Source organism: Parus major, chromosome 7 (genome assembly GCF_001522545.3).
Source record: "Parus major isolate Abel chromosome 7, Parus_major1.1, whole genome shotgun sequence".
NCBI classification, from domain to species: Eukaryota; Metazoa; Chordata; class Aves; order Passeriformes; family Paridae; genus Parus; species Parus major.
In genome coordinates, this window is record NC_031776.1 from 6,148,749 (window position 1) to 6,171,555 (window position 22,807).

At 39.0% G+C, this 22,807-nt stretch overlaps 1 protein-coding gene across 2 annotated transcripts; it reads left to right on the forward strand.

Moving 5' to 3' along the window:
• Positions 1-4,247: 4,247 nt before the first annotated feature.
• On the forward strand, positions 4,248-22,552 carry FAM171B (family with sequence similarity 171 member B). 2 transcript variants are annotated; one of them, XM_015635474.3, is made up of 8 exons: positions 4,248-4,350; positions 6,521-6,754; positions 7,452-7,544; positions 7,841-7,996; positions 9,768-9,935; positions 13,453-13,569; positions 14,097-14,220; positions 14,493-22,552. In XM_015635474.3, the coding sequence occupies exons 1-8, from the start codon at positions 4,332-4,334 to the stop codon at positions 15,826-15,828; spliced, it is 2,247 nt and encodes a 748-aa protein (XP_015490960.1). In that variant the 5' UTR covers positions 4,248-4,331; the 3' UTR covers positions 15,829-22,552. The 2 variants fall into 2 exon arrangements, with proteins under 2 accessions (XP_015490960.1, XP_015490959.1); XM_015635473.1 differs by lacking the exon at positions 4,248-4,350 and having other exon boundaries at positions 6,466-6,754.
• Positions 22,553-22,807: the final 255 nt, after the last annotated feature.

The following is a 22,807-nucleotide window of genomic DNA, read 5'->3' on the forward strand; positions in this document are numbered from 1 at the left end:
CTTCTTTCTTGCAACTTGATGGAGGTTGGGTGTTGCCATGCTGTGCCCCCTAGTAACAAACCTGCCCTGCTCCCAAAACGCCCCATCCAAGAGCACAGGTACAAGCTCCCTCCACATGTCCTGACTGCCAAGGCTTCCCTTGGCGACCATGGGGCTGTGCAGAGAACAGAGGACATCTGAAAAACAAATCACAACACATCAAAAAAACTTCCCTTAACACACACATAATATTCATCCCTTAATTGTGAGATCTTACCATTGTACTACCCATCTGTAACACCTGAGTAGCCTGACGTGTGACAAAGCTTAGGCAGCAGTGTGCTAAATTTTTTAAAATTTCTAACCTGTTATACTTTTTCTTGACTGTGAAGCTTGGTGGAAGCACCTAGATCTGGCTAGATTGGGTTAAACTGCCTCCTACAGTAAATATGGAACAGCCTTTCTCTGTGTATAAGGGACTGCCTGCTCCCCCCAGGAGCTACCCTTAGCTCCCTTGTAATTGAGATTTTGCAGATGCCTTCTGTGGAAATTGGTGGGAATAGGGCAGTGGGAATACTGTGGTGTCCTACTTTCCCAGACTCTGTTTTGCTGCTTTGTCCTTGGAAATTGGTAATGTGTTCTGTATCACTGCAAAGGTTTTTGCCAAAGCTCTTCTCTGAAATATGCATCCTAATTTTTGATTTTACATTAAAATATTTTAAAGGAGTGCAGAGCTACAGAACTGTACTGTATGGGTTATGTTGATTAGCTGTTCACATACAAATGCAGCAAATGCTGATCAGCTCTGTGCTTCAGTTTGTTTAAGAAAAAAAAAAGTTTGCAGTATCTTTTATGGTATCTGTATTGTCTAAAAGCAATTTTCTGTAAATTTCTGTAGTTGAACGGTAGTGACCAGCACCCCTGACATGGAGCAGTAAAACATCAATATATTTTCTCCAAAGGGCATTTCAAAGAGCAATGGGTACCTGCTTGAAAATTAGAGCCATAATGCTGCCACTTTGCCTCAGATCAACGTAAATAAGGCAATTTTTAGCAATTGATGCAGTCTGTGTCTGTCCTTATATACCCCTGTTCTTTACCTATCACTTTGGGGTTAATGTTGAGTCCCTGGCTGGAAAATTTAAACTCCCAGGGTGATTCTGGAGAGGGGTGGTGCAAACTTCACCTCCTGCTAAGTCCAAGAGTGAGACTGCCAGTAGTTGTCAACTTACAAGTATTTTCTTTTTGCAGCCAGGTGGAACAATTGTATTTGTTGTCCTAGCATGTGTTGTTCTTACCTAAATCTAAGGGTGTCTTTTCCTGTGGAATTGATTTTTACAACTGGTTAGGTATTTGCTGAATTTTCTCTGACCTTTTCTGAACAGTGTGAGTTTCTTTACTTCTCAGTTCAGTCATAAGTTGTTGAAAATGAAATATGCAGATTGTACTTAACAGCTAATTAAGAAAAAGTTAAAATTGTACAGGCCAAGACACTTGTGGTGCATTTTTTTATTTTAGCAGAGTTCCTGTTCCATTTCAAGAAGGAAAAATAATGTTCTGCTCTTAATTTTCTGCTACAGTTTTAAATCAGAGGAGCAGCATATAAAACATCCTTATAAAGAATCACGTAATTAGTTTCTAAATGAGATATTCTGATACCAATTTGGAATAGATAGAATGATTTGTGTAGAGTTAAAAAGATCTTTATGCATGTATATGCCCATTTGTACCAGGGTCTATAAATTACTGCGTGGAGTATGACAGGATAAAGAAACATTAATAGCTAACAAATGAAGCCTACATTTGGCTGTAGAGGTTATTAATTAGATTTGCAGGTTATTTGATAGCTATGAGAAGCATAATTGAAAACCAGCCAGGGAGCTCACCCCAGTGCCTGACAATAACTCTCACAATACACCCATAAAATAGTTATGGGAGTTTAGGGGTCACCTATCATGTCATTTTAATACAGTGTACAAGGCAGAAAGCTCAGTCCTGTGTCAGTGCTTTGTACCTTACTCCAGAACAAAGGTACCCACGGATGGATGGTGCCCTGTGGGGAGGGGGGCTTGGCCCTGCACTAAATCACCCCCGCAGCCCTCAGGTGCTGCCACAAGTCCCCTTCATGTATGTGGGTTTTTCATGAGCCGAAGGCAGCTTTTACTTTTTCAATCTGTGCTTTTGTAGTTTGTCACTGCTATTACTGGAGTTTTGAGGAACAATTGGTGTTTGGGTGTTTGTGGGCAGGGGGATGGCTTTTGCATGACCCTTTTTTACTGAAGCCAGATGTGTGTTGGCTGCCTAGATTATGTGATTCATTGATTTCCACCCCCCATGGCAATACCCATTGCAATATTGGATGTGTAGTAAAACCCCTTACTCTTATTACACATTTTTTCTTTACAGATCAGTGCACCTTTCATATCCCTAATTACGTGAAACCAAAAAATATGGTGTTCTATGAATGTAAAAGATGGAAAAAAGAGCTGTTCAGTCAGCTAAGACCAAGGAAATGGCAGAGCCCCAGTTTTCTGTGCCTGGTGAGCAGGGAGCCTAGGATAGTCAGCTGCCATAGAACTCATATCAGTGTGTGTCTTTTCTGGCATGGGTTTAACATCTCTGGGCAGGGGTGAGAGGAGTCCCCTCTGAAGGAAAGAACTAATGAATAATTTGATTGTATTAACTGTTTATCCCATAAGATAATTGCTTAACTGGGTAGTTGTCTGTGTGTTATCCTCCTTCCAGGTGCAGAGCCTCTTTGGCTATAGGAACTTGGTGATAAAGAGGGAAAGGGACTTTTAGGGCTGGGTTACAGAATCTGTAGATTTCTTCCTGGGCAGTGCCCTGTGTGTGTGTTTCATCACCATACCTCAGTTAATGACACATGTAGTTTGGAATATATTGGTGCCTGTGAGGGTTCTGGCCTTGACCATGTTAATTAAATCTCACATAAATGTTAACCAGATGACATGCTTGTCTGCAGAATTAAGAACAAATTATCTGGACCATAATTGAGGGGTTTTTTTGCACTGTTACATTTGTACCCAGCTTGCAATTTCAAGCAATTCTTTGGCTTAATTCTGTGATACAATTTCTGAGTTAGAATAGTGATGTGAAGCCAAATTCCAGGCATTAGATATTTTTTTCTCAAAGAAATGAGATGTCATCAATTTTACTGACCAGGACATTTCTGAAGTAGCTTACTGTGATACATTTAGTGGCAGTGTGTGTTTCCCTTTGTCTGAATAACTTCTGCATTTGAACATTTATCAGAAACATTTTAATACTGTAGGAGCTGGCATTTCCAGGGGACCTGCCAAGAGAGGAATCCTTTCCTCTGAGGCAGCACAAATCAAATTAGCAAGGACTGAGTTCTTTCTTCTAATTGTAGGAGTTCTGTCAAATCTGTTTAATACTGAGATGTAGCTGACCCACTTGTGTTTGGCATGTGTCAGTGACCAGAAAGAAGCACAAGGTTCATCCATTGTTTAACTTTTCAGCTTTGGTTTTGTTAAAAAGCTAACCAACTGTTCATTATTTTCATCTGAATTTTTTTTTCAGTATATTTTATTGTGATTAAAATATCCTACTGCAGTTTCCATCGTAGATGAGATTTAAAATTGTCCTCAAAGGCTTGTAAATTAAGATATTTATAAAAAGAAAAAGAAAGGCGGTATTTTCTTTGCTAATTAGGTCTTTTGGATGTTACTGTGACATTATTAATAGCTGAATGCCATTAAATCTGTGATAAATTTGCATATTGTGAGAGTGTTGGTTTGAGGAGGGAACTGGTCAGGGGATGTCAGGGTTGGAAAGAAATGATCAGTACTGTAGGACCAGAACTGCATACAAAGTCTGAGCTCTGGGGCCCTGGGAATGTCCTGCTTTTAACTGGGCTGCAACAATTGCTCTGCAAAACTATGGTGAATGTGGCTGTGTAAGTGGAAAATTGTTACTGTTGGATTCTGGCTTTTTTTCACTTGGATTTTTAACATTTGCAGAGAGGCATAATGATGTGTCCTCATATCTCCTGTGCCATTACTGTTGAGGAGCGCAAAGAAGAATTTTTTTTAAAAGTCTCTCCAAAACCATTGAGTGGGAGTTTAAAGTGACTTGTTGACACAGTGTATTCTAGCTGATATTAGCAAATCCATGTGCAGGCAGGACACAACTCCCTCTTCTCAGGAGGAGTCTTGTGTTGGCACAAAAGATGAGGCCAAAGGCACTGAGAGCTGGGGTTGAGTCTCCTTTAATCTGTGTCTGGATATTCAGGGACATGAAGAAAATAGCACAGCTTTCTACAGTTTTGCAGTCTTTTGGAACCCAAAGGTTCTAAGAAAGTGGGGTTTAATATGGCTGTAACTGAAGGAGGTGAGTGGAAGAAATAGTTTTGCACAGAACAGCCTCTGAATTTACTAACAGCTGGAGGAGGGCTGTGGCATTTGCCCTCAATCATGTGTGTACTTGTTAGGCTTTTTGTCAGCAGGAAATGGAAAATACTCATTAAAAGTATGAAATGATTGAAAGAATGTGTCTTTCTGAGTACATTTTAGGTTTTAATTTTTTATGCTTTATTTCAGCTGTTAAAACTAGGCTCTTTTTCTCCTATCTTGATTCCAGCTGGTAAAATACCAGTTTATAACAGGCATTTCTGGTATTCCTTCTTACTGATATGAGCTTGAATTTTGTATCATTGCAGTTCTTACTTTTAAATACCATTTCATGACAGACTCCTGACTTCCAAATGATTACTGAATAATAATACTGTACACAGCCTGTTTTCTCTCCTCTGTAGCCTTTTAACTAATCATTGGCCAGGGGCAAATGACCTGTTTTTCAAGTTTTGGCAGCCACTGGAATGATGCTAGTATCTGTGTAAGTGGATCAATGCCTGGAGGAGCTGTTTGGAGCCTGTAATTTGCTGACATGACATAATTTTTTTCCCCCCATGATTTAAAACCCCTCTAGCACAGCAATTTAAAGCGATTTTATTCTCGAAATATCTTTCATAAGGAAAAAAAGAAAGCACATGACATTTTTCCAAGATTATTGTGCATTTTCTGTTTAATTCTGTCAAATACGTTTGAGTGCCACTGGAGTTTATTTTTTATTTTTCTGAAAATATGTATCAATTTGCTCAAGGAAATGCAGATTTTTGTATTACATTGCAGAGAATCAGTCTAGCACAGCTGGTGAGTTTTTGCTCTGTGTGTGGTAAACTGTAATAAATTAGGCCAGTGTAGCTTTTCCTGTGTGCAGGTCATTTTTTGCATGAATATACAATATACTTCATGCATACAATAGATCTAAATAAATACTCATTTCAGAGAGTCACAATTTGGAGGCATTTCCACTACATACTGGTTTTTTTTTTGATGGATTGCACTCAGCTCCTCAAGACCTATTCATTTAAATCAAGGTCAGTGGCAGTAATCTCTTGGTGCAATGTCAATCTCAATTACAGTGGGGATTGCATCATGAAATTGAAGTATAATTTTGGGTAATACATTTCAAATAACTTAACTTGACATTTGACCTAAATAGAAATGCATATTCATGATGCATGTATTTGAAAGTATTAGGATACAAAGTAGTGCAGTGATATTGAACAGTAGTATATCTGTAACCAAAATGCTGGAAAATTTGTTATTTAAAATATTGATCCATAGATAGTTTAATTTCTAACAACAAATTATTCTGGAAATAATGTGGAATTCTGTCCCTTTTCACATACTGTGAGAAGACTCCCTAATAGTTTATTTGCCATCAGGGTGGGAAAGAAATTGGATGTGATTCAGAGCACCTTGAGACTGTTGTTCAAGTGGATTTATTGTTTTCAACATACTTTTTAGTCACTGTAATTACGATCTCTGAGAGACACTGGGTGTTGTATGAACTATCAGCTCTTCCAATTAGAGTAGAAAAATACTGTTTAGAAGTTGCAATGTAGGAAGGTGAAAAGTAGCCCAGTGCAAGTCTGGTGGGAGATGGTAGCTCAAAACAGTGTCTGGATGAATTTGGTTGCTTTATAATAGTGTTACACATATAAATATAAATGTGTTGTCCCACTGTCTGTAGACATCAGGTTCTGTGCCTTTACAAACTCAAGGTGCATGTTAAAATGTGTGTCCCAAGCCAAGGGTTGGATAACAAGACCATCTGTATTATCAGTGTGATATTGCAGAACACAGTAAATCTCACTTTGTCACAGATGCATTCTTCAAGCTTAAACAAAAAGAGGAAGATTGCTTTGTAATTTGGTTTTGAATGGTTTTGTTTGTTTGTTTTTAACTAGTTAGCTGTTATATTTGCTGAGTTTGAGAAACACTTTTTGACACCCTTTTTCCCCATCTTAAGGTTTTTTGTTTCCCCCTTCTCTGGGATATATAATTGTGTGGTTAAGCCTGCCTTTGGCCAGAGATAGAGATCCACTGTGCAGTGGATGAATAGCAAAGACCTGAACTCCAGGACTTCTTTACAGAATGATAATCCTTAGTTGTGATGTATTATTATGACCTCCTGTTCTTCTTTTTGTCAATAGGATCTGTTTTTACGCTAAAAGTTCAAGTAAATGACATCATCAGTCATCAGTACCTTCGACAAGCGGTGGTAGAGGTGTTTGTTAACTACACCCTGACAAATTCCACTCTTACTGGAAACAATGGAGCAGTGTTAATAAAAGTCCCCTACAAATTAGGATTAAGTTTAACTATTGTCTCATACAAGGATGGCTACCTGCTGACACCTTTGCCTTGGAAGACTGCGAGAATGCCAAGTACGTAAGCGTCTTACAGTCCTATTATTAAACTACCTGGCAGTAATTAAATTTCTCTCCTAAGCTGTCTGGGTAGTTGCTGTCAGCTGAACACAACTCAGTGAAGTCAGTCAGGAGAGGTGATGCCTGTCAATGCAGATCTAAGGGTGAACGGTCTGTTAAACTTGTCAAAATTCTGATTACTCTAAACCAGAAAATAGCCCTTTTAAAATCTAAGTGGGTTATGTTGTGACACACAGTGAATTCTTAGATTTTTTTGCCTAGAGTTAGCAAAGAGCTATTAATGTGTTCTGACAAAAATCCTGTTGACCTGAGTGATTCTTGGAGTGCCAATGCTTTTTGTCCTCTAAGACAGGTATAACATGTTATAGCTCTGCTTCAGTAGTTTCCTCACTGGTTTTCTTGTTTAACTACTGCATTCTCTTAAAAAGGCACATGATATTTTTGAAAAAAACGACACTTTTAAGAATTCTAGTCACTTGGTTATCCATAGAAGGTATAAAACAGCAGAAAACATTCAACAGAGGTTTTTCTGCCTAAACACTAAAATTGCTGCTCTGGATAATAGGAGGAATTTATTTAATCTTCATATGCTCTCTGGTTTATTTTCTGCTCTGTTCAATAGTTCTTTAGGCTTGCAGACCTTGGAGGATTTTTTTTGGTTGCACAGAGTAACAGATATTGTAATTTTCCACAGTATATTCATCCGTGACGCTCTCATTATTCCCACAAAGTCAAGCTAATATATGGCTCTTTGAAGATACTGTCTTAATTACTGGAAAACTGTCTGGTAAGTTCTGTGTATGCAGACTGTAACTAAACACTTTGTGATAGCCATCTGTACCCACATGGAAAAAAAAAATAAGCATCATCTTATTCTCATATAATACCTATCTACTTAAAGCCAGATTTTCTGTTAATTATGTAGCTATATGAGGGGCTGTGGCAAGTGCTAGACTGGAAATACACAAATCACAGAGAAAATGGGTGAAAACAGATTGTTATGCTAAGTGGATTTCTGATGGGTAATAAAAACACTGTTTGTCTGTTTTACTGTGGCTAAGACAAAATATTACTCTTTTACAGATGCCAAATCCCAACCGAGTGTTCAGTTTCCAAAATCTTTAATAAAGCTTCCATCAAATGATATTGCAAATGTTACAGCCTATCTGACAGTGCCAGAGCAATTTTTGAAAGTGGACAGCTTTCTCTATACAACAGGAATTATTCTAAATAAATCAGGTGGGTGAATATGATGATTAGGAATTCTTATAAAGAAAGATTATAATATTATAATGCATATGAGTGCACAGTGAAATATATGCTTAATTTAAGAGTCACCTTAAACCTGCTTCCATTGTATTAGATCAGAAAGCTTTGTTCCACAGGAGTAAGGTATAAACACATCAGGTGAGTAATCAGTGTTACTCTGTTTTGATGCATGCAGTATGAGAATATATCTTGCTGCAGTGAAACACAACTTCAGAGTCTGCTTTTTACATTTATATATGTGTATATGTAACTATTTTCAGGATTTCATGAGACTGTGGATTTGGTTTAGTAAACACCTTAAAATGCAGTTGTAGCCAGACTGTAAATGAGGTGAACCCTAGAGATCAGTGAAACAGCAGCAGTTAACTTCAGGAGGAGTTTCTGCATTTTCACTGGAGTGATTGGTTCTAGGGCCTTACACCCAGCACAAAGATTGCAGGGAACTCCCTGCTTGGCCCACAGTCAGTCAGTCTGGCAAGTTTGGGACCAAGTGGTCCCTGTGTGTACAGAGCAGATTTGTAATAATGTTTTCTGTGCATCTGTTTCACTGGAGAAGAGGTTTCATGAGTCGTAACTCTGCTCTTATACCATTGGATTTTTTTAGTATGTGTCATTCTTTCAGACAGTTTTTTAATTTGCATAAGTACAGTAATCTCTGGTAGGTTGTACTGTGTGCAGTTCCATCTTTCTTTTGTTCTTTTCTTTCTATTCCCAGTGGATCTGAAGCCATGAGGCTCTTAAATCCATCGTGGTGCAGGAGGAGGGCTTTACGTGGCTTATTTAAACTCACCATACTCTATTCTTTAATTTTAATTCCATTAAAGGCAGCATATATACTTATATTTTGACATAGATATTTTAAAATCTTTCTTATCTGTATTTCACCTCTTTAAATGGAAGGCAGAAGGAAAGAAACATTGGAGAATAAGCAGTGTTTATCCTCTTTGAGTTTTCCCTTCAATCTGTCTGGCATGTGTTTTAAATTATTCATATACCCCTAAAGGAATAGGCTTCCTTTTAGGGCAGGTGGAAGCTAATTGATATCTGATGTGCCAGGAGTTCTCTCACAAGCAGCTTCTAACAGCCTGCACAGATTTAACATTATTCAGCTACTTAGTAATTCTGTTTCAGCTTCTCTCACCATCCTGTCATACAGGGCATTCTGGAACATTTGCAAACTGGTGAAAGGAAAACAAAGGAAAGAAACTTTTAGGCTGCTTTGTAAATGCAACATTTCCTCTGAGTGCTTTGACAAGCCTCATTATTAACTATGCAGTTAATTCTGGCTGCCAAATTAGGAAATTCATCCTTACAGGAGAGGTTCCATATGCTTTCAGTTTCATTCAATGTTATGTACATTGTGATTATACCAAAATTCTTGTATGATCTGTATTTCACATGAGTTAGGTGTTTTGTAATCTGATTATCTGAGGGGAAGACCCTTCCTCCCCCACCCAAAACCAAGTTTTGCTTCATCATTAGTTCTACAGTCAGCATAAAACCCGGATGTTGCAAATCTGTTTCTCTTATGGTATTGGTATAGAAATGACTGTGTTTTGTTTTAATCACAAATTGTTAAAAGTTCAGAAGAAAAGTAATGTTGATTTTTACTTGACCAAGTTGGTAACAGCTGACTGTATCACTGGATGTGGATGAGGACTTGCCCTTAGTAGCTTAATTTTTAATTTATTTCTTTTTAAATAAACTGAATGGAGATTTACAAGATATTTCTTGCCTTCAGGTTTCAAAAGCATGGAATTAACTCCTCTTGCTGCCATATGTGTAAATGTTCTTTTGGCTGGGAAAGAGCTGAACGTAAATGGTCCCATTCAGGTCACACTTCCTCTTCCTGCAACTACTGTAAAATCAGGAGATGCTGTACCTGCCTGGACATTTGATATGAAAATTGGTAAGTGGGTTATTTGCTATTTTGTCTTCTAGCACATGCCTGTAGGTTTGGCACATGGTACTATGGGTCATGGAACACTGAGGACACTATGAGGCCATGGTCAACAGATAGTCATTTTTTTTTAAATGGACTAGCTTGCATTGTTGGAAGGTATTTCCCTGATTTCAATAGTTCAGAAAGCTTTGGTAAAATTCATTAGCATTCCTTTTGCCTGCATTTAGTTTACTGGATTTTTATTTTCATGGGAGGCTGAGTGTTCACAGAACATATATTTTAGGTGTTGTTAAATTTCAAGCATAGTAATTTTGTGAATTCCTTCTTAAAAGAAAGCAAACCAGAATTGAAGGTTTGTGTGCTTTGTTTCCTAGAGTGTAGCTCTAAAGATCCTTTGACGCTAGAACTGGAATAGATATTGCTTCAGTTAACAAAAACAATTCAGAAAGTGAAATGAAGGGGAAATAAGAGTTATCCAAGGGAACAACATAGTTCTTCCAGTATGCAAAGAAGAGGCTGGGGATTAGTCATTCTTAACCTTTTGTCATCCCTTCACATCTAATTTTAGTCAAGAATGAGTAATGAGCTACATCCACGTAACCCATTTAGATGACCTGTATTAGGTGTGGGTGCATTAGTGTCCTGATTGTCCTACATTGCACCTCATGGTCACCATCACACTCCAGCTCGAAATATGTGAGTGAGGAGGTCACATCCTGCTCCTTATCCAGGCAGAAATCTTTTTCTCAGCAGTTGGATTGCGAGAGAGGGACACCAGCTCTAACAAAGCGTTGTTTACATGTTCAAGAAACTGACCACCTTAACGAAAAATACCTGAAGAGCATGGATTTGAATTAAGGACGTGCTAATAAAAATTTGTCTAGGCTGTTTTGTGGGGAAAATGTAAATAGGATAAGTTTTGGCATAGAAGATTAAGTCTGTCTATACACCTATAAGACTTGAGAGGGGTAATTGGTGGAAAGAAAATTTTTCTTCAAAGGAAGGGTTTTAGTCTGAGGTGGTAAAATATCACCCAGGATTTAAATTTCTTACTGCTAAAGCCCCTTTTGCCAGCTCCTGATCATCCTGTGCTGAGCTGTTTTACCTCCCTAAACAAAGCAAAGTCAACACTGTTGTTAAAACAAGGAGTTGACAGAACTGGAGCAGCACAGCATCAGAGTAGAATATAAACCAATGTACGGTGTTTATGTGGGTGTGGAGGGTCCTACTCAGCATCCCTACAAAGGCATGTTGGCCTGGTGAGTAAAACAGGAGCCTGGAGCATGGCATGCTGATCCAAACCCCAATAAAACCAGTTGTTTTTCCCTCTCCAATAGGATGTACTTTCCAGAGATTCAATAAAGGCAATTTGTTTGTAATGGATGCTCTCAGAGGTGTACTGCTCCACATGGAGCCTTCACTGCTGCTTTCTGAGGAGAGGGAAAGGAGGATGGTGAAAAAGGACAGCAACTTTTGGGGCATGATTTGTACTTTTTCTCCCATTTCTTTCTTTCTAACAGTAAAAATTTGCAAATATATTTGCTTTCTGGATGTTTATTCTTATGTTCCTTTTATTTTTTTACCTTTGATCTGACACATGCAAAATGACTTTTTCCCAAGGTAACTGAATAATAGCAAGGCACGTTTTAGCCAAGGTTCTGGTGACTGAGGGCAGCTGAACACCTCAGCTCTGCAGCAGGCATTCCAGAGCATCCCTAAGGAGAAGCAGGCTCCCATCTGAGCTGAATGCAGAGCTCCTGCTGCACTCAGTAATGAGGCTCTGGCCTCCAAAATGTTGCATGCGAGCTGTCCCCAGCAAGACACTGGCACAATTTTAAACTCTGAAGTCCTTGGATAATGTGTTATGATGGTAATCAGAGCTCCCAAGTCAGCATTGATAGTGGCAAGGGAACAGGTCTGTGTTTGTTGTGGTGTGGGCTGACCCATACACAGCAGGAAAAAGATAGAAACTGCTTTCACAGGTCTGCCTGTGCAGTGTTCTCAGGGCTTACTCCAAGTGGAAATGAGACTGTTCCTGGAAAATGAGCTTTGGTAATTATACTTCAGCTGCTGTGAAAGCAGAATTTGTTCATCAATACTGAGTGTGGCTTCCTTCTTACAAAATACTTCACTGCATTAGTGGTAAAAGTACTTTGTGGATTTTAATAGAATTACAAAAAACTGAAGGCTTGTATTCAACATTAAATTGAGAATTATATCCTTCTGCTTGAATGGCAGTAAACCATGGAGAAAATGGGCTCACTCATGAATCACATTTTAATATTTTTTCTTAATACTAAGTAATTTTTGTGGAGTATATTGGGGGAAGATATAATTTGCTGAAAAGGATAGCAAACATTATATAGCTTCTTATGGATTTGTTTGGAGACCTAGAAATTATTTTTGCCTTTTATACCACGTTTGCTGCTATTACTCCTGTTTCTGGACAAGGTTTCTCAGGTGGCTGAGAAAGTACTTTCAGAACTCTAGTTGGTTGCTGCTGCCTTTACCCTCTGCCAGCTGCCACAAGCTCCAGGAGAAGGCTGCATGTTTTACTGCTAAATTATATTTTCTCTGTGTGTAGCTGTGTATGGGAGCATCTGTGGCAGGTGTCTATCCTCATCTTTACCTCCTGGCTGGGAGATGCTTACTTTTCCTTTACTGAAAGAAGGGTCCTGGAAGAAAATCAAAGTGAAGTTAATATAAACTCCAGCTTACATGAGTTATATTTTTTTCATATTTTGATTATTGGTGTTTTAAAAAAGCTGGTGGTTCTCTCTACCTCTCAGTATTTGCAGGTTGAAAACGTAAGGTTGGTTACACGAGGCTGTTTTCTGTCATTAGAATTTCACAAATGGCCCACAATAAATGTGTTCAAGTGAGTTAAGTATAATTCTCTCTCTTCTAATGGATGCTTTATTAATTGTAGAAGCTGGCATACCATACTACCTTTCCTTTGCCTTGCCAAACAGATGGTGTGGATTCTGTGTCCTAACAATAGCACTTCCTTGGGCCAACTGAACTGTTACAGCCTCAGGGCAGGGAGGATGAGAGAAACATTCAAGACAAACATTGTTTATCCTATTGCAGCTTAATAAGATTAAAATGTTTTCCCACTAAGTTCTGCTAGCTGATGTTAAACTTGTATTCATAGGCATCAGTTACCTGCTCCCTCATTTTTTTAGTCTTGGCCTTCATGCATGCTGAAGGCCATATAATAGGTTTTTTCAAATTATTTATGTGTATATCTGTGAAAGACAGTTATTAATAGAAAATGAATCATATTAAGTTTACTTCTGGTAAGTAATGTTTCAAAGCAAATGGCCACAGAGGGATATTTGCAATGGAATTGTCAGGAGAGGAAGTTTGCCTGTTTAGCTAAAGCTGTAGTAAACAGTGGCTAGGTTTCAGGCTTTCCTGTGACCTTGTGTATTTTTGCTAATGGCCTAACTGCTGATGGTTTGAGGTATTGAAGAATCCTGCATTGCGTGTGCAATGTTTTGTCTTTTTCTTTTTTCCTCAGGTGCTTGGGTAAACCGTGGGCTAGGAATGGTCAAGGAAGTGGATGGTCAGTTAGTATGGACATACACTGCTCAGCACCTGGGCTACTGGATAGCAGCTCCACTGCCTGGAACCAGAGGTATGGCAACAGCTGGCCAAGCAATTGCTGAGTGCCCCACTAAGGCTGCCAGTTTGATTGCTTCATTTAACAGCAACAGGAGAAGTGACATGCAGCTTCATCACTTGGATAACTTTTGTTTGAGTCCTTACAGTGATTTCTTGCATGTTTTGTAAATTCATGTGAAGAGATCTATCAGAGAAGCGGTGTGGCTAATTTCAAAAACAGTGCTGACAGAATGCTAAGTAGAAAACGTAGACCATTTTTCTAAGTTAGTTTGGACAATTAATACAAATATAATTTGTCTGGAATGAAGTAGATGTCATGGGAAGGCTTTAGTACTTGAGATGAACCTGTCATTATATTGTAACCTGTTTGTATATTTTCTAGTTTGCTGAAATAGCAAGGTGAAAAGGGAAGGATGAACATAATGCCATTGGAACACAAAACCACTGGAAAAGTACTGTTCAGTTTATTAGCTCTGCACATCGAGTGGAATCATTTGGTTTTAAGAACTAATGGTTTTCTGGTTTTGTTTGATAATCTAGAATCCATTATTAGTGCTGTTTCCAAGGACATAACAGCCTATCACACGGTGTTCCTTACGGCCATACTGGGCGGAACTGTTGTCATTATCATTGGATTTTTTGCTGTTCTTCTTTGTTACTGCAGGTAAGCAAAAGAAGTTCCAGTGAGATCATTATAAGTGGAATTTGAGGTTGATAAAATAGTCTTTTGAGGTTAAGAGTTGTCTTCTTAGCTTAACTGTTAAGTGTAGCCTAATATATTTTTTTTAATTACTGTTGTTACAGAATTTCATTTTAAGTTTGTGATGTCAAATTACACTACAACTTCTTAACCAAAGTCTAACCTTCAGCTTTGGTAGTCAACAGTCCAGTGTTTCCTAATATGCTCTGCAGTCACCTTGCTTTTCTTTTGCATAGGGATAAGTGTCGTCGGACACAGAAGAAGGAAAAAAACACAACCAAGCTGGAGGTCATAAAAAAAGACCAGACAACATCAACAACTCACATAAATCACATCAATGCTGTCAAAGGGTCTTTAAAGCTGGAGGATAAGTCCCAGTTATATACACCGAAGATTTCTTCATACAGCCCTCAAAGAAGGCTGTCCATAGACACAGAAGATGGAAAATCACAAGACAATTTTAAAATCTACTCAGAGGATGCTTCTTATCAGTCATCCTGTCAGACTGGTCAGGCAGGAAATTCAGTCCATTCAGTGGAGCCTAGTGCTAGAGTGAGGCTTTTACAGCAGCCAAAGCACAGTAACAGTACTATTTCCCAGGCTCCTAGGGACATTCCAGACCAAAACAGATACCTATCCTTGAAAGAGGAGATGTATGGGCTTTCCCATATCCCAGAACATCTAATGCATATTTACAATCAGCCTATTGCTATTCTTCAAACCTCAGACCTTTTCCACTCCCCAGAACAACTGCATCCTGCTAAATCCGCAACTTTGCCAAGGAAAGGGCAGCTGGTGTACGGCCCCATGATGGAACCCATGAACCGTGAGAGTTACATGCAAACACTCCCCAAAATTCCAGTGCACTCTCATCCCCAGCCTTCTGCCTGCAGAGATGAGAGCAGTGCCCTGGATGGTGAAGAGGGCTTACCTTCCCAAACATCCAACTGGGGCCGCTACACCAACAGCTTACTAGAATCTGTCTCTGTTCCTGGGACGTTGAATGAAGCAGTTGTAATGACTCCGTTTTCATCCGAACTTCAAGGGATTTCGGAGCAAACATTGCTGGAACTCTCTAAAGGAAAACCATCTCCACATCCCCGAGCATGGTTTGTGTCCCTGGATGGAAAGCCAATTGCTCAAGTGAGGCATTCTTTCATAGATCTGAAAAAGGGCAAAAAAACTGAGAGTAATGATACCAGTCTGGACTCTGGTGTGGACATGAATGAGCATCACCCTAACAGGAAATTGGAGAGAGAGAAAACTTTCATTAAAAGTATGCCACATTCTAAGATTCTTTACTTGGAAGATCTGGATCTGAGCAGCAGTGAAAGTGGGACCACTGTTTGCACTCCAGAGGACCAGGCTGTGAGACACATTATGGAAGGAGGGAATGGGCCAGTACTAGAACAGCACGATGAGGAAGGTCTAAGGAAAAAATCTCTACCAGGAAGTCATGAATCTGGTATCCCTTCTGCTAAAAAACGGGATAGACCACCTCTCATGAAAAGAGATAGCAAAACCAATATCTGGAAGAAAAGAGAGGAGAGGCCACTTATTCCTATAAATTAAAACACTATGTGCTTTGTGCTGTTGCTCTCCCTGCTGGTTGTTGACCTCTTGCCTGCTTCTGTAATTCTGCAGTGTTGGGTTTACAAGGGAAATGCTGTTTTCTAGTATCAAGAAAATTTTCATTTTTTTTAACGTACAGATTGAGTTACCAAACTTAAGCTGGGCAATTGATATTCCATGTGAATTTAAAACAGGGAAATGCTACTATTAAATTTTTCCAGTTCCTAATTTTACTGGTAGTATGGGGAAGGCCCACATTTTACTTAGCCTGTCATTCTTGGACACACCTTTGGGAATGCACGGTGAGAAATGTAGGCACATGATTTAATTTTTTTGTACTTGTTGCTAGTGCAATGGTAGCCTAGTTAAAGCCATTCCTCATCCTTGTTCCTAATCAACGTGACCATCTGTACAGTATTTTATATGTGAACTTTTCTAGGGATCTGTTACTACTTCTTTGTATAATGTGAAATGTTTCATACGTGGGTCCCACGACACCAGCAGATGTGCTCTGTTGGATTTATCAGCAGAGCTGTATAGCATTACTGCTCTCCCTGTGTGCCCATCCATGTGCAATTCCATACAACAGGGGGGGAAAGGGAAGTGTAAAAGTGTGGCCGCTGCAGTTTGTGGTCCCCACTATCTTGAGATGTTGCCCATCTGCTTTGTTTAAATCTGCTTTTTTGTGGCCCATTGATGTTGAAGACTGATATGAAGGGTCCACACCCAGCAGAAAAGGACTGGTTCTGGTAGCATTTGAAGCAGCAGCTACTCCTGATCCCAGTGTCTTGTTTGGGCTTCTTTGTCAGTGAACATCTCTTCTGCATGCTGTTGGGCCAGCTGTGCTCCAGAGTATAGCCTTGAATCTCTGCATATTTATAAGTGAGAGTTTGGCCCATGAAGAAGAAATGTGCAAGATTAGACAAATTATGCCTTAGAAATAGTTTATTGAGCAGGAAAGCTTGGCACTGTTGCTTTTTATTTTATGTTTAAAACAATGGGAGATCATTTGAGGTTTGTGTGCCTACATTTTGCCAGCCTGAGCTGCTTTTGTCTAGATTTGCAGAGGAGTTAAACAGGCTCTAAAAGTCAGGGGGGGAGGGTTATGAGCATGAGACAGCAGATTGCAAAATTTGGTCTATAATGCAATATAAATACTATTTATGACTCATCTTAGAGTTAAATTTACCAAAAGTCATGAATGCATGAATTTTAACTAAGATATGTATAGAGGAAGGAAAGGCCATCAGAATATTCTTTAATTTTAATGTTCATCTTGTCAAAGTGATCATTTCAACTTTGGCTAACAGAAAAATGGATGCATCTCTTAATGTGCTTCATATAGTAAACAGAATGTATTTCTGTGGCTTTGAGGCTGTTTCCCTGGTGAAATAAGTTCCAGCATTTTGGCTTTGGCAGTTTGATTAGAAATCATCCTAAAAAGGCTTTATAAATGTTTCCCTTAAAGCTTAGTTAAGGTTCTGTACCAAGACCCAAACTTACAATGCCTATATTTGAATTGTGATGTGAGTGGTGCTTAGTGACTTGCCCTATAGTACACTCAAGAGTTGGGAAGTATCCTATGCAGCTGGGCTTCTGGGAATATTTACTCAGGAAATATTACTGTGAAATATGTCTGTTGTGTTGGGATTGTCAGTTGTCTGGTTCTGTTTCTAGAAGAGTATGGAAGGTAACCAGCATGGTACCAGCAATGCATCAGTCCAAACTGAGCATTTGCTTCATGAAAGAAATGTTCCTATTGAGTTCACAAGCATGAAAGTGCAAATTAAGTTTGAGATAGGGGGGTGTGTGTTGTGGGTTGACCTTGGCTGGATGCTGGGTAACCATCAAGCCTGCTCTATTGTTCCCCTTTCCCAGCTGGACAAGGGAGAGAAAATAAGATGGAAAACAACTCCTCGATTGAGGTAAAGCAGTTTGCTAAGGCAAAAGTAAAAACCTGTGTGTGCACAAATACGAAAATAATAGGTTTGTTCTCTACTTCTCCTCAGCAAGCAATGTGTGGCTGCTTCCTGGGAAGCAGGGCTTCAACACCTGTAGTGGTTGTTCCAGAAGGCAAACCTTGTAAATAACAAATGGCCCCACTTCCTTTTCCTTTCCTTAGCTTTTATGTCTGAGCTGATGTCACATGGTATGGAATTAACCCTTTGGTTAATTTGGGTCAGCTGGCTTAGTTGAGTCCCCTCAAGGATCTTGCCAAGATCTTAGAGAACCAGCACTGATGCTGTGCCAGCCCTGCCCAGCAGTAGCCAAAACACTTGTGTGTTATCAACTTTCCAGCTCCCAGCGCAAAGCACAGCCCTGGGAAGGCTGCTATGGGAAATGAGCTGTAGCTCAGCCACACCCAATATCCATGGGCATCATCATCACAGATGGGAATCTCAGTTCCCGTGCCTGGAGCCCCTCCTCTCCCTCCTTCAGCACAGACCTTGGTGTCTGCAGAGGTGTTCCTCTCATGTGTTCTCACCCTGCCCTTCTCTGGTCACAATTACATCTGCACAGTAACACTTTTTCCTTCTCAAAGCTGTTATCACAGAGGTGTTATTATCATTTCTGATTGGCCCAACCTTGGTCAGCAGTGGCTGCTGTCCTGGAGCTGCTCGTAATGGCTCTGCTGGACACAGGGGAAGCTTCTGGCAGCTTCTCACAGAAGCCACCCCTGTAGACCTCCCCCCGCCCCACTGTCAAAACCTAGCCACCTAAACCCAAAACTCATGGTGGAGCAGCTGTTCCCCTGCAACCCATGGGGTATAGATATCCAGCTGCAGCCTGTGGATGATGCCTGAAAGAGGCTGTGAGCCATGGGAAACCTGTGCTGCAGCAAGCTCCTGGCAGGACCTGTGGAGAGAAGACCCCTGCTGCAGCAGTGTCCTGGCAGTACTTGTGGGCCTGTGGGGGGCTCACGCTGGAGGGAGGCTGTGCCTGAAGGAATGAACCCTGGGGAAAAGTGAGTCACGTTGGAGCATTTGTGGAGAACTGTTGCCCCTGAGAAGGACTCAAGTTGGAGAAGTTCGTGGGGAGCAGCCTCCTGTGGGAGGGACCCTGCGCTGGAGCAGGGGAAGGACATCTGTCCCTGAGCAGCGGAACAAACCATGTGTGATGAACCAATCCATTCCTGTCTCCTTGTGTCACTGCAGGGAAGAAGTAGAGCTGGGAGAGGGAGGGGTGGGGGGGAAGGTGGTTCTAAGATTTATTTGACTTGTCATTATCCTGCTCTGGTTTTGTCAGTAATAAATTCAGTTAATATCCCCAAGGTGAGTGAGTCTGTTTTGCCCGTGACAGTATTCAGTGAGTGATCTCTCCCAGTTCTTATCTCAATGAACCTTTCATTGCATTTTCTCTCCTCTGTCCACTTTGTGCAAGGGATTGGTAAGAGTGGCTTTGGTGGGTGCCTGGCCAGGGCCAAACCACTACAGTGTGCAAATAAGTCTGTCATTAAATTGGCCTAAAGAACCTAAAAGAGGTTTAATTATGATTCATCCATTTCAGATGTGAAGATGGCTTGTCATATTAGCATGCCTTTGGTCCTCTTTCTAGGTAACAGGAACTTTGTTGTCCAAGACCAAATACATTTTTGCAAGACATTTTTTTTTTTTAATGTGCAGTTCTATTGGATTTTTTATATGACTTTCTAGGCCCAGATATTGATCATTTTATCCTTTGCTTTGTTGTATACATTAGTAGGAATCAATTTATATATGCACATCTTCTGAAAGATGTTTTTGAGGTTCAATATTGTCCTGTTTGCAGAGTTGCATTGGTTCTGATGGCTCCTTTTTCAGAAAGAGATTATACATTCTGTTGAACATAATAGAAAATCCCTAACAAGCTCATGGTTTTGAGGAATTCATATTAAGTTCCTATGTTTTTACTTGAAATTTTGTTCACCTACAGTAATATTTCAGACTTTTTAAATGCATTTTTCATTGTATGTACAAAAAAGATCTAATTTATCAAACTTACTTGTATCATCAAAAAATACAGACTACTGTAAATGGCTTTATTTACGTGAGTTCAAAGCAAACAAGTTTAGCACTCCGTTGTTCTCATTCTCTGACAGAGTAGGTATCTGGTCATCAAAGAAAAAAACCTCTAAAATTATTATGATTATGATTTCTATTCATACAGAGTATTTTGGAATAGATTGTCTCAGTCTTCACATTACAGCTGTATGTTGGAACTTATGCACTGGAAAAACCTGTCTTGCCTGCTAGAGATTAGAATTCTTTTTGGTTTTAGATTATTAAAAAAAGAAGTTTGACCATGCTGAGCTCTAAATTCCCCAAAAAATTCTACATGATGTGTAACATGTGGAGAAGACAGAATGTCACAGTGAACTTTCTTTTGGTAGTCAAACTAATGTTTTTCTATATTTCTCTATATTATTTCAACGTATGAATTTATGGGAATCACTGAATTTATTTTTTAAGATATTTTTTCTGTTGGCTCTTTATGGCATTAACAGACTGTTAAAATGCTGATGCCAGAATTAGGTGTATACAAAAATTAGCAAGGAGTTGTGGCACACAGTTCTTTGGAAGGCTTGGAAAACATTCAGAGGTTTTGACTTTGAATCTGGAGGTTGCTTACCTTGAGAATAAGAAGTGGGCCATGTCTGTGAGCCCATTCTAAGGAGAGGGGAATGAGTAGGGAAAATTGGAAAGGATATAGCTTCTTTCTGATGCTAATTTGAAAATGGATATGTGTTTGTGCTTTGGTGGAATCAATTCTTTTTGAACACAAAGGTTTGCAAGGCTGATGTCTCAAGGCACTTCTAGAGCTGTAAGCTTTTGCAAGAAAAGCCTTTATTTATGTACATATAGTTTTAAGTGCAAGTTCATTGACAGTAATTTTTAGATTGTTACCAAATGCTAGATACTATAGATGAAAAAATAATAAAAGTGGGGGAATCACTTAAAAATCACATTCGATTAAGAGAAAAAAAGAAAATCTTCATAGAACGGTCAGAAAACAGAACTCTGGTATTACAAACCTGAAAGTAAAAATTATGTGTTGATTAGGGACATTATTTACCACTACAAAGCTAGAGATGACACACCAAAAATAATCCAGGATGTAGAAATGTTTAGTTGTCTCCTTTGTTTTTATGCAGTAATTTGTACCAAAGAGGGTGAAATGAATGGGCACCAGTATAAATTCTTTTTACTTAAAAAGTGACAAAGTCTCACAACACTACTGATCAAACACTGTGCAAATGAAAAGGCAGTGCACTACATCTGTTGTCTAGTACTTTACATAAGGAAAACCTGGAGATAAATTAGCCTGCTGAAGTGCCTTTCTCTTTCATCAGACTTATTTTATCGGTGGGACACCTGACTATCTGAAAAGCACATTATGGATTTTTTCTGTTAGCCAAAAAACCCCTGAATTCGTACAATTATGTAGCTTTTATAATATTTTAAAAGGCAGATCTAGTGTTTTTTATGTTGGAATACTGACTTCTGCATGTTGATGATGATGGTAATTGTTGTAAAACCTGGTTTTGGTATTTTATCTTTGAAAAGAAATTTAAAAAATATATCTTTAGCAATCTGAACAGTAGTGTCTTTTAAAAACGCACATACGGGATCTGATTCAACTTTGTACGTCAAGTGCAAGTGTCTTGAAGTCACTGGATTTACAATTATGAAACTGACTGGGACATTAACTTCAAAAATTCAATTAATATATATGTTTATATATAAACATTATAATAATGATAAAAGTCGTTTTTTCAGCTGCTAGCTTTGCTTGCCAGTAGCAGCAGAAAGTGTATGGAGATGGGTATGTAATTCTTATTTTCTAGAACCAATTTTTATGTCAATTTAGGAGCCTAACCTGCATTTTTTAATTGTTTTTTAATTTTTTTTTTTTTTTAAATTCAGTGATATTATGAAAACACAATACTATGCCTACGGAGTTAAAGATGAGCATACTTTTATAGTAATTTGTACTAATTTGAGCCACACTTGTAACAGTAGGCAGCTACATTTACATTAAAGAATTTATATGAAAGGTAACCACCTTTCATTCAAATGACTTGAATCTGAGCTTCGTTTTCTTTTAAAAGTAGTATTCATTGTTCTGAAAAAAAAAAATCTTCAGGTTTTTTTTAAGATTGGCAGGGCAAAACTGTCATTTCTTCTTGTGCTAGCCCTCTCAGCCTGAAAACTGTTTTACCAAATGAATTTTTTCAGTCAGTTTTAGGACTTACTGAACATTCCTATATTCCCCCTCCCCAAAACATCCTGGTACTTTATTCCCCAGGTAATTGATTTAGTTCCTTTGAAGCACGTGTTGCACATGTTAGAACAGTACTATTTTTACATGTCACTGTGTAGAAAAGCAGATTTTAGTGCTCATTAGAGCATGGTGTTTATACCAAGCCTGGCTCTGGATGTTGCAAGGCAGGTGAACTCACAGCACTGACTGTGCTCACCACCTTGAATTTTGGAGCCTTATATTCAACAAACTTTATGACCTTGGCAATTATTTTCAAAAACTCTCTAGTATGGATATTGTTTATGTAAAACATTCTTGATATTCAGCATCCTGGTTTTAAGTATTTCTACCTTTTTATATTTTGTCAGAGGTGTCTTTTCAACTCTGTATTTACTACAGTATCAGTGTATCTGTCGCTGAAAATGTAACTAAGATTTGTAAAATGGTACAGCTTATGCAATATAATAAAAATTAGAGAAAGTTACAGATGCCTGAATTTTGAGTATCTTTGAAGCCACATGTTGTTTAGGGACATCTCTCAACACTTTCTTTCTCAGTATCATTAATATATTTCTTTCATCGCTATAATTCCCATGACAAAGGAATGTCATCCATCTTCTAGTTGCCAATTCTAATAGTCACATTCTCTATTCTGTTTCTTGTGGAAAAAAGCACTTCTTGTAGTCAGTCTTCAGCTGGACCGTGGAGACAATTTCCTTACAAACAAATAACAGCATAT